The sequence below is a fragment of the Callospermophilus lateralis genome, chromosome 1, assembly GCF_048772815.1.
Source record: "Callospermophilus lateralis isolate mCalLat2 chromosome 1, mCalLat2.hap1, whole genome shotgun sequence".
Classification (NCBI taxonomy): Eukaryota; Metazoa; Chordata; class Mammalia; order Rodentia; family Sciuridae; genus Callospermophilus; species Callospermophilus lateralis.
The window spans coordinates 30,544,144-30,559,188 of record NC_135305.1 but is presented as its reverse complement, the minus strand read 5'-3'; the positions used below and the strand labels follow the sequence as shown (position 1 = coordinate 30,559,188).

Here is a 15,045-nt window from a genome sequence, read left to right as displayed (position 1 = left end):
ATATATATATATATATATATATACACACACATATAGAGTATATATCTCATCATCTTAGCCAATTTAATACTTTATATAGAGAGATACTTTGGTTCATCCATGACAAGTGTATAATGTCATGTTAATGAGAAATTATGAAATGTCTATAACTAAAAACAATATCTAGAAGTTTCAAAGAAAGAATTGCTATAAGATAATAAATTAGCATCTGTATTTTGAGAAAGTAATTCTTTTATTGCCTAATTTAGGACTTCCTTAAATGCAGATGTCTCTACTTCAGAATTTCAACTGAGCCTAAATCACTATGACATACAATATAAGTGAAAGTGTTTATGGAAATGTAATTATCTAATCAGAATTTGAAGATTCACAATTAATGAAGGCATTCAAGTATATAAATAACCTAAGTTCCTTAAGACAACGTGGCCATAATTTGAGATTTAACCATAATAGAAATATTTTGAATTCGTATGTAATACTGAGAAAGCGATGACTTTTACAATTGCTTGTCTTCCACGTCTTTTCATAAAAGAGAATAGGAAAAGAACCCAAGAAAATATTTAGTATCTATCTATAAATTTCTCAAGTCAAGGTCTCCAGTGTGGTCTCCACTTTGGGCTTCTGTAGATAACAATTGACATAGAACTACAACCCTGACATCCAGACCCTGAGACCTTGTATGACGTCCCTCTGGGCACCCACCACAGAATAAGTGTGTTTTTTCAGGTGGGTCCGTGGTGGAGTGTGGAAATAGCATACCCCTCAATATGGCGTCTTAACTCCATAGGGATATGAATCAGCTGCCATAATCAGGGAACAGATTGGATAGGAGAGATCTAAAGACTCCATTCTGATCTAGAAATAGACACAGTGAGTGGTAGCATATGGCTCTCCTGTTTTGGGTGCAGTCTCTCAAACAGCAGGGTTTCGATACCATGGATACCACACCTCTTGCCCATATTTGCATTTAACATGTTATTCCATTTTATTTGTTTGCTTAAGGAGGGGGCAAATAGCATTTGCACTCAGGCTTCAGTAAACGAGTCAATCATGTTTAAATAATGGGAAGGATAGCATGCTGTGGGCTAAGGAAAAGTGTAAACTTTATAAAAGGAGGAAAAGGGGAAGGCCTACGAGTGTCCAGAAATGCATGGGGATTCACATACATTCTCTGGGGCAATGTGGTCAGAATTTCCCTACTGTCTTGTTTTCAAGTTTGAGCTGTGAAAGTTTGTGTATCCAAACCACGCTATCTAGGGCTGAAACCACAATAGCCGTGCCCCATGATTTGCATTCTGGAATATACAAGTAATGTTAACAGAGAACCAGGATACTCCAGAAGAGAAGGGAGCTAAGAAAGAGATTTTGTTCTGAGAAAAGGACCACCCTTATTCTTAGGATCCCCAAGGAGGATGCCTGGCCTTTGACACAGCCAAGGTTTGGGTCTGACAGTTGCTGGCCACCACCACGTGGTTCTCTCATGTAGAGTAAACAGAAGCCAAGGGAAAGAGGCAAGAGGGCAATAAGGAAGGAGTCTAAAAAAATAGGAAGAAATGGGGGATGGGAAGAATGTAATCCTGTATAGGAGAGAATGTGCAAATTAGGTCATTTCAGCAAATACATATCAAAAGAGACAAAAAGTTAACAAACAAAGGAGAGTAGGGGAAATGTATCTTAGCATAAAACATCCAGTCATCATCATATGTTAAACTTTATAATGGACTCCAGAATTATAGAAGTGTCCCACAAAGGGCTGACAAACCAGATTGAATATTCACCATTAGAATGAGAAGTGCTCTGAAATAAGAATTAGCATATCTTCAGGGGTTTTTGTTGTTGTTGTTGTTGTTGTTGTCAATTTTTGGTTTTGTTTTTTGTGGTAAGGGGATTGAACCCATGGGTGCTCTACCACTAGCTACATCCCCAGACAGGGTCTCACAAAATTGCCTAGGTTAGTATTGAACTTGCGAAGCTCCTTGCCTCAGCCTCTGAGTAGGTGGGATTATAGGCATGTACTGCCTTATCCAGCTATTTTTAAGTTTAAGAAAAAAATTGAGGTTATAATAAAATGTTTTTTTCTGAAATTTTACTCATGGTAAAGCACATCATAGAACTTGAAGAGACTTAACTGCTATTCATTCTTGTTTGAGGAGTCATAGGTTATTGAATTTAGGTAAAGATAGGTTATCACAAAGTGAAAGAGTTGAAGCACCTGAAGTTTGGAATTAGAAAAGGCTAGAGGAAACGCTGATTAATAGGAACCTATTTGCTAATTTTGAGCACAGATTAATGAGAAAAAAAATTGAATTCCCAGTTAGGAAAAAAAAAAAAAAAAGCTTCAGATTCTATTCTAGAACTTACTATGGCAAATATTTTATTTTCTCTAACATTATTTCTTTGTACCTATAACTGGTGCTCTAAGTTTTTATCATTTTCATTATTATTGATATGATACAATTATAAGTAAATGGGAACCAATACACATCTGGTTTTATATACATATAATACATATGTTTAATTTTACATTATCTGAAAATTCCTTTAACTAATTTTAATTTTAATATCAGATCTAAAATGAAGAACTAGAGAATTCCTTTGCTAAAAGTGATAAAAGTGACTCTATTATTTGGCATTTTTTAATTGATTATTTTTCTGTTTGCTTTGCTTTTTTCTTTCTTTCTTTTCTCTTTTTTCTTTCTTTTTTTTTTTTTTAGTGCTGGGGATCTCACACCTGCTAGGCTGTACCACTGAGCTACATTCCCAGCCCCTTTGTTTCTTTTTCTTTTTTTTTTTTCTTTTTCTTTTTTACTTTCAGTATTTCAGAGAGGATTCTATTTGCCTTTATCTTATTGGGAACCACAGTGGAGTATGAATTCTTGTAGATTTACATCCTAGGAGTGGAATCGATGAGCTTTTCTTTAACATCCAAAAGTATACTTCTAGGATGATGAAAAATCTAGAAACCACTCCTATAAAAAAACACCATATTGATCTAGAGATGTTGACTCTGAAGAAGAGAGTTGTTAGGGAGATGTGAGAGTTCCACCAATTGATACAGCATAAAACAGAAAACAAATTTAATTTATTTGTTGTACCTCCGATTGGTAAAACTGTAAGTATTTGGGTTTCAGTATAGTGGTCAGTCAGAAATGGTGAAAAGAGCATAGAATTATAGTCAGGCATACTAGATTAAAATTTGAATACTGGAGTTTTAAAGATCCATCTTTTATATAGAATTTTTTCTTGCATTGTAGAAACAGGAAAAAGCAGGAAAGGTAAAAGTGTAATTTTGATTAAGACTTCTAAGTCTCTAAAGTCTAAGAAACAAATAAAAATGTGTAACTAACAAGCAAAGAGAAATAAAATAAAATGCTGATTAAGAAAATTTAGAAAAAGAAACAAAAATGCAGGAAATAGATAATAGTTAGATTGTAGATCTAAGCCAAAATATATTAGTAATTACATTAAGTATTAATGAACTAAATATTCCAACTGAAAGACAAATATTGTCAAACTGGATTTTAAAATTCATTGAATTTCACTCACAGGTTGACCATAGATTTAAATAAGAGTTCAGCAAAAATCAACAAAAGCACTTCTGTGAGAAATTAATAGCTATATGGAATTAACAATAAAGAATATTGCATATTTTATTGTTATTTGTAAATTATGTGCTACTCATTCTTTATATAAATAAAATTTATAAATAATGTAGGTATAAATGTGCAATTTTTTGAGACTGAGTTACTAGTATGCCACCAGATAAAGTGTCCTATTTACATAATAAACTTGTAAACCTCTCTGGCTGTCCTAAATCATAAAGTATCAGATCAAGAAGACAAAGGCAACCATTCTCACCTTTTCCTTTTATCAACGTGAAAATCAAAACCCTGAGAATCAAATGGCTCACCTAAAATTTCAGAGTTCTTTAAGCTCTTTAGAGAGAACAAATCTATGAAGCAGGCATACAATATTGAGAGAGAGAGAGAGAGACACTAAGACCTCACAAAGAAATCACCTAAGTGCTAAAATAATTCCAACTGGAAGGCCAACTTTCTAACAGTTGGAGAGTATTATGTCTTGTACAATTTATTAACAAAGAGGAGATCAACTATTGTTCTCTTACATTTTATGATGTCTAATCTAGGTCTAGAACCAATAAAATGCCATTCTAGTTCATTTTAAACCACTTTACATATATTTCTGCTATCTGGCTTTAAAAAAAGAATTTAACTTAAAATCTATTTAAAGGCAATATGATGCAACTGTTATTCTATAGAAGAGCATTTTAAGAGTGGAATTTTCTGAATACATATTAGAAATTTATAAATTTCTCACTAGAAATGAAGATTTTTGATAATAAAAAACAATCTTGTTTATCTCTTGTATACTCAAGGGGAAAGACAAATATGGGAACAGTGTTGCTTGGGGAAGTTAGAAGGGATAACTGGATTTCCATGACTTGTTCAGCAGTTTGGAATGTATCATCTACACTACATTTTGAAACTATTCTAAGTGGAAAAGACAAGAGGTGTAGATAGGTCCATACTGAGGGAAGATTAATGCTTCCTGCTGATCTTGGCTGCTAAAGACCTCAACAAAGATTTACAATCCAGGATGACAGCATGCAGACTCATGTTTAGTGCTGAGTTGAATGGCCACATGTTCTTCACCACACCCAGAATGGAATTGGCACCAGATGACTTTCATTTCTACTTTAATCTGGGCAGATACAAGAACCCACCATGATTCATTTCCACATCAATATCTAAGTCACATGGTAATATGGATGACATCTGTTTTCCACATTTTTGTGGAGGTCACACTATTTCCTACTATACAGGTTAAATATAACTAAAAAATTATAATCTGAAGCTGGTATTAACATAGCTGTGGTTAATAAATTGTGTTAAAATAACATTAGAGAGAGGTGTCATCAAGGGTTAAGAGCCTGGCGTCAAATCTACCACTTATTACCTGAGTGACCTGGGGAAAGCTTCCTCTTCTTCATCTGTAAGAGGAGATGATGAAATAACACCTCCCTGATAAGACCATTGGGAGGAGTCTGTGAGTTAATGTGTCCTGCATTCTTAAAACACAACCTGACATATTGCAAGTATTCAGCAGATGTTAGCTATTAGCACCATATACTACAGTCATATTAACAAAGGGAATAAACTTACAAAACAAAATGAATTTTAGTCACAAGGTGAGACTTAAACGATTTATTAAAAATTATATTCATTTGAGTTTTAGGATTGACCTTTCTTGATTAGTTCAAATACACTTTACTAATTTTTGGCCAACACCTCCTCTCACACATTTAATTATGTACCACCATCCCCTTAGAAAATTGAAATTTAAAAAGGTGAGATGGAAGGAGATGGGGAGGGACAGAGGGAGAGTGAGAACATCCAGTATCTGGGGATGCAGAGACAATGAGCTGACATAGATTTAAGTTACAGTGGCAAATACAATTGAGAAGTGTGACATGAGCTATTTGCTCATTAAGTACAATATGCCAGTATTATCCCAGGCAGTTTACCACACAAGTTTCCCATCACAGATATCACTGGGGAATTTTATGTGGATGGGTGTGTATTTGTTCTAAAATAAGTTTGCTCCTTTCATTTGGTGTCTCTCTAGTTTTGTAATAGCATCTTATTTAACATATTGAATGATAATCAACTTGTAAAATCACATAGTAATTTATTACTAAAATATATTTATTTTTTATTTAGGACTAGAGAAACTTGCACAAAAAGGCAAATCATTGTCCCCTTTAGCAAGTATAACTGGAATATCATTATTTTTGATTATATCCATGTGTCTTCTCTTCCTATGGAAAAAATATCAACCCTACAAAGGTAGGTAAAGATTAGAAAAAAATAAGCTATATATACATACTTTTATATACACCTTACTATATTTTTTTCTCTTTGGGTTTTAGCTATAAAACAGAAGCTAGAAGGCAGGTAATGCATGTTTCTATGGAAATAATTTTTGAATGTTTTTTTCCTCAATTATTATCCCTGATAGAAGTACCTATTTGTCTTTTCAGGCCAGAAACAGAATACAGGAGAGCACAAACATTTTCAGGTAATGGTGAGTCTAAAAAGTGGTATTATCAACATTAATTAATGTTGTTATTTGAATTAGTGATATTACTATCAATGTAATAGAAGTAAAATAAGCCAATATTAGTATGATATCTATAATAATATAACATTCATAATAATAATTGAATAGCACCTTCATTACAAAGTGCTGTCCCTGTATTCATTTTATATAAGCCACAAAAATGTGTAAAAGAAGCCTGGAAGTCACTCTCAACTCTGTTTTTCAGGCAAGAAAACTAAGGATCAGAGATTAAATCACTTTCCATAGTTACTGAGTTCTGCTTAATCCTTCCTTATTCATTTATTCATTATTATTATTTTGAAAATGCCAAAGGGCTGTCTCGCTTTGTTAATTCCTAGGGATGCTGGGATGCCAGCCACTCCATCCCACACAGAAGAGGAACTGGAGGTTTGGCAGGGCCAGCGCTGCTGCTTTGTCCCCACTTGACCCTCATTACCTTCGCTGTTGACTCTGCACTGAGTTGTTGCAAGTTAACAATGGAGATTTTGCTCAGGCCTTGGCATCACCAGGAGCTAGTTCAATCCCTTCTATGCCACATTCCCCTTGGGAAAACTATTTTTCTTGACCTCAACTTCCTCATCTATACAATAGAGATGAAAACTTCTTCCTAGTGTTGCTAAGAGAATTAAATAAAATTATGTAGGAGAAGAACCTAATACCCAGATGCTTAATAAATGTGTAACTTGTTCCTCTTAGCTAGCCCTTGCCTACTTACAAATGATTGCCTGCAGAACAGGAAAGGGCCCTGAGATTATTTGGCTTCTTCCTACCACCCCAATTCTATCACCTTACAGATGATATTTGTGACATATTGTATTGTATGAAATTTTATATATCTGAGAAGCTATAGTTACTCTTTTCCATTATGGTGATCTCTGTTAGCTATAGCAGGGTGCAGTAGCTATCATGGGTGCATCAAAGGCTAAAATCTTGGTGTCCACAAGTCTGAATATTGAGGGCTACAACGGACAAGCCTGTTCACATGTGTGTATGTGAATATGTAATACATTGTTTCCACCTCAGGCTTTAAGAATAATTCCAGTTCCAGTTCAGTTTCAATTCAGAAGGGCTGATTTCCAACACTGCTCAAAGGCAGTATGACCACAGGGCATTAGGAAATGTTAAATTGGTTTTGTACCTATACCATTTAATTTGACAATAATTTTTTACTATGGTTTTAAAAAACAACAATCACAAGTCAAAGCTTTGGATTTGTAAGTAGTATTGTTTTCTATTTCAGGCCATGAAGATGCTCTGGATGACTTTGGAATATATGAATTTGTTGCTTTTCCAGATGCCTCTGGTGTTCCCAGGGTTGGTTTTCCTAGTGTCTGATTAACCAAGAAGTAGAATTCTGCTTCACCAGAGGTGTAAGCAGCATTTGTTTAAGAACTTGGGCAGTGTAGTCCAATGGCTGCATTTCCCCCTGCTGCATTAAGAAGTGTTGATTTACTCTGTAATGAATGATGTGGCTGGATCTGGGGAGTTAGCTAAGGTGTTTTTTTTTTTCTCAGTTTTTATAAGCTAATACAAACAAGGAAGCAACACTAAGTAATAAGTATTCTTTACCTGGTTAGCTTAGCAAAGAGATTGGTATAGGACCAGATTTCCTTCTAGATTGGTATAGGACCAGTTTTCCCTCTTTTTCCTTATTTCCCTATGATAGTCCATTTATGCAAGGGGTCATAAATGGATGTCTTGTTTCTGGGCATTCTCACTTCCATTTTTTTTTTAAGAACTAGTTGCTGTTAGAAAATGGTCACTTTTCTTGTCCAGAGCATTCTGTCCATGTGTAAGGTTCATCCACTAAGTTTCCTGGCCACAGACTTTATTTCAGAAGTGCCATGTGAGTAATGGAGAGGAGTTGATTGGATTTCATTTTACTCCCTAAGGGTAAGTCATTAACACCAGTGCCCACATTGTCATAAGATGAAAAGAACTCTCCCCCGGAAAGGCTTTGCATTGTCCCATTCAGTCCCAGGCAGGATTGGCTCACCCTTCACTTTCACAACCAAAAGACAAAAATAAATATTTGATGGATCAGTTATTTAAAATAGCTTCTCACAGGGACAGCACTACTTTAAGGTGTGTCTTCAGTTGGTAGAGCAGGAAACTGAAGAACCAAGAGGACTTATAGTTGAATCTTTGAGGCTAGAAGTTTATTTGAAATAATGCACAATTTTATTCCTAGGAATTCATTGGAAATGAGTGAGATTTTGTAAAAAAGAAACCTTAAATTTATGCTTGTGAAAAATTATTTGAGCTATGTAAATATGAAGAACTAAAAAGTTTGGGATACAAATTGGGAGGTCCTCTATTGACTCAAAATGCTACGATCCTCAAGAATTTGAAGCAGAGAAATTTAAATGCATCTCAGAAGACCTCTTGTTTGTGTCATAAATGGAATAACTTGATTTGGAGCTATGCCCATTTTCAAAGCTAAAAACTCCTGACAAAACTTCTGAAGTTCTTAGTTGGTCATGCCAGGTGCTATGGGGAAGAAGTGAGAAATCAAAACCAACAACCATAGGAAGAGAATGGAGACCAGGATGGGAGGAGGAGGATCTGAGTGAGAAGTAGCCAGGATGGCAGTTATGTGGGAAGATTAGCAGCCAATGCAGTGGCTTTACAAGAAAACAAGGGCCCACAAAACTAAGATTGCAAAATTGAAGGAATTAAGGAAAATAAATTGAATTGCTAGGGGTTTGTTTAGTTTTTAAAAAAATCATCTCTTAGTTTATTGTGGTACATGCATAAATGAAATTACTTCTCTATCTGTTGTACATTTCACTGTCCACTTAGCATCTCTTTCAGGAGATGGGCAGAAAATAATTGAATGATATGAACTAATGTGTGTATCCAACAGTTTTAATATTCGGTTAAGTTATTGATCATCACTTTTATCATAGCCCCTGCCTATTACGATGCCAAAGAAAAACAAGATTCTTTCTCAAGTACAAATCAAAATCAAAACTCCTCAACCCCAAATGATAGGAAAATTCACATATAATGAAGCTTTAGTAAGTAAAAGTAAAACAGGCAGTCTCCAGAAAAGCATGAAGCAAAAATGTTCTAATATAACCCAGCAAATCAAGTTGGGATGAGGTAGGGAACTCCTCGCACTTGGCCAGGACAGTATCCTCTAGGTGGGGCTATGTAAATAAGGACTAAAATTCAGCAGCAGTATTAATTAATTAATATACAGGATGGTTTTTACTAAATTCCTACTATTCTTTCTTCATTCCCTCAAGCCTTTAGTTTTTAGAGCCCATTACTACATTCAAACCAAAATATCTCCCTTAATGTACTCCATATTTCTTGCTATTGTCTCTTGCAACATGAATAGGGATTTTGGCTATATATTATTCTTTTAAGCTACTTTTTCACATGGAATTGGCAAATAGTGTCAAAGGTTAACTGAGAAGATGTCATATAAGAGATAATATGTACACTGGTTCTAAGCTGTTCTGTTATATCCTCTTTGCCATTTTTCCTTCCTATTATATTTCCTGTGTAGTATTGACAGCCTTCTTCTTCAATGAAGGAAAAAAAAGTCATAGTTTTGTCAAGCTATATTCCTTTTCTGACCTCATAGCTTTGTTGCTGCACAAACCACCATAGGGTAAGTGCTGGAAATTGTAACAAGGAGGAAACAAACATTCTAGGTTCTAATTCTCTAATCATCACAACTGCCAGTTGTTTTCAACTCTATAGCATAGTGGAAATAAATACTATTGAATAGTCTTGGCTAATTTTTTTATATGCCATATTTTCTAGATGCCAAGTAGATCTATTCCAGCCTCCAATGGTGTATCAGGCCAAGATTTGCATAGTACAATTTATGAAGTTATTCAGCACATCCCTGCCCAACAGCAAGATCATCCAGAGTAAGTATGAATCTCCATTTGGTGGTGCTGTGGAAGAGCTTACCTAGCATTTATCCTCAGAATTTATTGAAAGTCTCATAAGAAAAATATTAAAACAGGAAATCATAGCTTCTGTACATTTGAAAATGTATAGGACATTTGCCCATCTGAAAATAATCTGGAGAAATAAAACAGGCAAACACACAAATATCTTCTGGGGCCATGGGCTTGGGCAATTGGACTAGATGCAGAGCTTTAGAATGAACTGTCTGTTGTGTACATTTTTCCCTCTCATGGTATGTCCCCATGGAATCTACATCTAAGGATGAAAGCATGTTCAGGTCAGTTCTCAAGCCATCTGATTATCTTCATGATTTCCCAGTGGCCATGGTAATATCAGAGCCACCATGATCTGAAGTAAAAACAGGACCAGGATTAAAAAGGCCTAAGGAAGGTCCACAGCACAGACAGCATCAAATACCAGACCAAGAGGACTGGTCTCTCAGAGATGGCAAAAAACTTCTGTTGAGGCTAAAGTCAGGAAACCACTGATCCAGTTAAGCTCAAAGCTGTCACTAAGAAAGAAGTCTCTGTCCCCTCTTCATGATGGTGAAACTGAGCCCACAGTCTTTTGAAATAATGAAATGAACTGTTTGTTGTGGACTGCAGCTGCCTGCAGGCATAACAGCCACAAATCATCTTCCATCATTTCTTTATTTGTCATTTATTGACTCTGAAAAGAACATCAATAACTACACCCAGGAACTTCCCCTCTGGCAACAGAAACAGTGCCAGCAAAGTAATTCATGCACACCTCTGGGTGAATACCAAAAATAACAGCTAGGAATGAATGACTACATGAGAAATTATCTGATGGGGAGGAGACCCCAGTCCTGGGGGGAATGGAGGAACTATGCAGTAACTTAAAGGCTAAATAAGTGACAAGACACTTCAGAGGACCCCAGAAAGTTATCTGAAGTCAGGTAAATTAGGAACAGATCTTGGTGGAACTAGAAACTAATGATTTGGAAAAAAACTAGTTTAAAGCAATATACTATTACTCTAATGGACTACTATAAAATGGAGTATTATTCCATAATAGTTTAAAAAATAAAAAACTCTCTGAAATGATGTCTAATCCTCTTTACTCTCTGGCATAGAAAGTTAGGGGATGCTTTCTTTTCCTTTCCTTTTCTTTCCTATTCTCTCCTTCCTTCCCTTTTTTTTTTTTTGATTGACATATAACTACATATTTATGGGGTTTAATGTGGTGTTTTGATCTATGTCTAGATTATGTCATGATCAAATCAGGTTAATTAGCATATCTTTCACCATAATTTTGAAACTATGTCTGCTTTAGAAGATTGATTTCAGCAAATTCACTTGTTTTCTATGTATCTTTTGTTCTAAATATCTACTTTGCCCACTAGAATGAAAGCAAACCAAATGAAAATTTGGGGTTTATCCTCTGAGGTTCCTAAGTACGTAATATGAAACAAATATTGAGTTAAAATTGTGAATATGGCATCTACAATTTCAGAACACAAAAGTGATTGGGTTGGTTTTGCATATGAGAAAACTGAGTCTCTCTCTTTTTTATGGGTGGAGGGGGACTTACCAGGCATTGAACCCAGGGACACTTAACCACTGAGCCACATCCCCAGCACTTTTTTTTTTTTTTTTTTTTTTTTTTTTTTGAGACAGGGTCTTGCTAAGTTGTTTGAGCTTCATTGAGTTGCTAGGCTAGCTTTGAACTTGCAATCCTTTTGCCTCAGCCTAGGTTTATAGGCAGGTGCCACCGTATCCAGCTTTATTCTCTTTTTAAAAAATCACCCTCTGAGACCAGATGACTTTCAGACAGAAATAAAATCTTTAGAATAGCTTAAGAATCTAAAAGTTCATTTCAGAAAAAAAAAAATTGTGAAGGTGAAAAATTAAGCAGAAATGCTTTTCTTTTTCTATTTAGAATTTTTTAGTTATACATAACGTTAGGATTCATTTTTAACATAATTATAAAAGCATTAAATATAATTTGCTCCTATTATTTTCTTCAAACGCATAAGGGAACATGCAAAACTTCAGTTAAGGACATGCTCCTATGAAAGGCATCAGGATATCAACTCTTGATCACAGCCCACCAGGGAATGTCTTCTCAGCTCTCTGCTCTTCTCACTTTTTCTCCTCTTCTGAGACCTGTTTGTTTGTTTTCTTTTGTTTTGTTCTCTGTGTGCCTTTGTCTTCCAGTGGCTCTCTCTTCCCTTCTTTGATTCCTTCCATTCCTGAGTCTTTACTTCTCTCTTCCTCTTGGTTTTTTTATTTTTGTTTGTTTGGTAGTGGGAGTTGAACCCAAAGGCACTTTACCACTGACCTATATCCCCAGCCCTTTTTAAATTTTATTTATTTTGACACAGGGTCTCACTAAATTGCTTAGGGTTTTGCTAAGTTGCTGAGGCTGGCCTTGAACTTGCAACCTGCTGCCTCAGTCTCCTGAGTTGCCAGGATTACAGGCCTACTCCACAGTGCCTGGTGTCCTCTTATTTTCTGCAAGACTTCAAGTCTGTCTTCCTTCTCCCTAAAATCCTTTGAAATTTTTTCTTCCTCTGTCACTCTTTTAACTTATCCAAATGGGAACCTAACATTTTTAAAAGTATTATTTTCTTTCCATACAGATTATGTCACCTACTATAAATTTTTTAAAAAGAACAGTGTTTTCTTTTTTATCATCACAAACTGTTTTGCACTTATTTTATTTACAGTCAATTCACAGACATGTAAATAAGACTGAGTCTTTTAAGGACTCCTTAATTTAGCAAGTTCCTGTTTGGTTGTTTTAACCAAAGACTAATGATCCTTCATAAAATAAACATTCCTCCATAGAATAAATATTGCCCATAGATGCAAAGACCATTTTTCTCTCCTGATTGCTTATGGTTTTTATTCTCTAGGTCCAATTAAATTCAAAGATCAATTTCATGAATAATGCAGATTGCAGGTGGTTAGCAAACCTCTTCTATCCCTCACTCCCAGAGTGAATGCACAAGCACTGGGAAAGAATTCTAACTTACTGCTTTTTTTTAACCTTGACTTGACAGTCACTTCTAGAGTAAAAAAGACAGCCAAGCAATTTCATCCTTTGCTTCTTAGACTATTTTCTTGAGTACATGTGATTGTGTGCTAATTGGGCTGGCATTTAAGAAATTGGTAAATTGGTCATGTTCATATCCAAGTACTCAGCCCAATTATTTGTTTATTGAACTTATATTTGTATTTCTTGAAAGGCTGTCTGTTGACATCATTAAGTGTTCTTGGCATAGTTTGTTTTGAACCCAAAGATAATTGTTATTTTCTTGAAAACAGGACATTCAAGTAGGTAAACCTTGAGTTTCAAAAGGTAATTGTCTAGGGAGTTTAATGGTTGCTTACTCTTCATATTTATTAATTAAAATTTCACTCATATGATATATAGCTATGTAAAGAAATAGAATAATTTAGAGTTCTTTTACCTGTAGATTTGGATATTTATACAACAGTTCACATATCCCTTATATCTGTTTACCAGGTGAGATTTCATGGGCAAATCAGTACATTGGAGTGAAATAATGAAGGGGCATTTTGGAAGAAACTGTGGAAATATATATTCATCTGGAATCGATGAAGAACTCAAACTCAATACCTTTTACTCATTACTTCTTTCAAATGCAGACTAGAAGCATTTATACAAATTGGACTGCAGATTTCCCAGCACACATACAATGTGTTACACACCACAGAAAAGTGGGGAAATATTTCTCAATGGACATTCTTATCATGGGGACTGGGAGGAAGGGAAAAATAAAGCTTCCTCATCACTCTTTTTATATTAAATTTATCTCAAAAAGCATTCCAATCTGTACTTCCACTTTCATCAACATTGATGTTATCCTAATCTCACCTACAATTATGGATTAACATTTGTAAATTTTTTAGTAGGCTCTTGTTTTATTAAATTTTCATTACTGTTTAGATGGTTAAAAAAATTTCAATTGCCAAATTTATTTCTTATTATGTGCCACAAAATAATAAGGATGGTTGTTCCAAAGTAAGACTGTGCCTTCTCCCTGGTTGTCAAGGGTATTTTTGAAAAACGACTTGCAAACATGTTTAAAGAATTACTTGCTGAAGCCTTGTTTTTATTTTGTTGAAAGTAAAATGGATTCAAATAAATTATTCTGTTTTTGCTTTTATGTGGCCCTGATTTTTTTATCTTATAGAGTAAAACATTACATAAGTCAGATTGCAGAGTTAGATTTCTTACCCTTATTTTGCAATGTACAATAAAATGTAGATTATAGAGAATTATTGCCAGCTAGCTGGGCTGGCAACCTGAGCTGGGTTCACAAGAGCTGGCCACATCAATAACTAAGAAAATGGCAAAAGAAGCATGCAACACACAGAAATACCTTTTGCTTGCAGAAATCAGGGATGGCTCTCGGTCTTAAAGGTCTGTTGGAAAGAGAGTGGGCACACCTGAAACCATCCCATTTATTGAGGGGAGGACATTCGAGAAAGTTCAACCCAAATGAGGCAAGGGATTGGGTTTCAGGGAGGTGTAGCCCAGTCTCATTGGGTGATGCCCACTCCAAGAGCTTCATTCCCCTGCCTAGTGGAAGTGAGGTCCACCTGCTTTCACACTCAGCAGAAGCCAGTTCCACACCTCCATCGCTCAAGGCTAAGGGTGCTGAGCTCCTATGTGGCAGCTCCTGATGGAGAACTATTAAAATAAAAAGTCTTCACTCTTACATTACAGGTGGGACTACAAATTGGTGCAACCAATCTGGAAAGCAATATAGAGATTCCTTGGAAAATTTGGAATGGAACCACCATTTGACCCAGCTATCCCACTCCTTGGTCTATACCCAAAGGACTTAAAAACAGCATACTACAATGATGCAGCCACATCTATGTTTATAGCAGCTCAATTCAAAGTAGCTAAACTGTGGAACCAACCTAGATGCCTTTCAATAGATGAATGGATAAAGAAACTGTGGTGTATATATAC

General features: G+C 35.4%; 1 protein-coding gene across 4 annotated transcripts in view; it reads left to right on the top strand.

The window, feature by feature from the left end:
- Positions 1–14,230, top strand: part of Hepacam2 (HEPACAM family member 2) — a 41,676-nt gene extending 27,446 nt beyond the window's left edge. For 2 of the 4 annotated variants that reach the window (XM_076861169.2, XM_076861149.2), the window contains 5 exons: positions 5,742–5,867; positions 5,951–5,975; positions 6,062–6,099; positions 7,382–7,455; positions 9,919–10,032. In XM_076861169.2, coding sequence (XP_076717284.2) covers positions 5,742–5,867; positions 5,951–5,975; positions 6,062–6,099; positions 7,382–7,455; positions 9,919–10,032 — 377 coding nt within the window. Of the gene's footprint in view, positions 1–5,741; positions 5,868–5,950; positions 5,976–6,061; positions 6,100–7,381; positions 7,456–9,918; positions 10,033–13,566 lie in introns of those variants that run through there. The other 2 variants (XM_076861160.2, XM_076861178.2) reach the window with 2 other exon arrangements.
- The last annotated feature ends 815 nt before the right edge of the window (positions 14,231–15,045 follow it).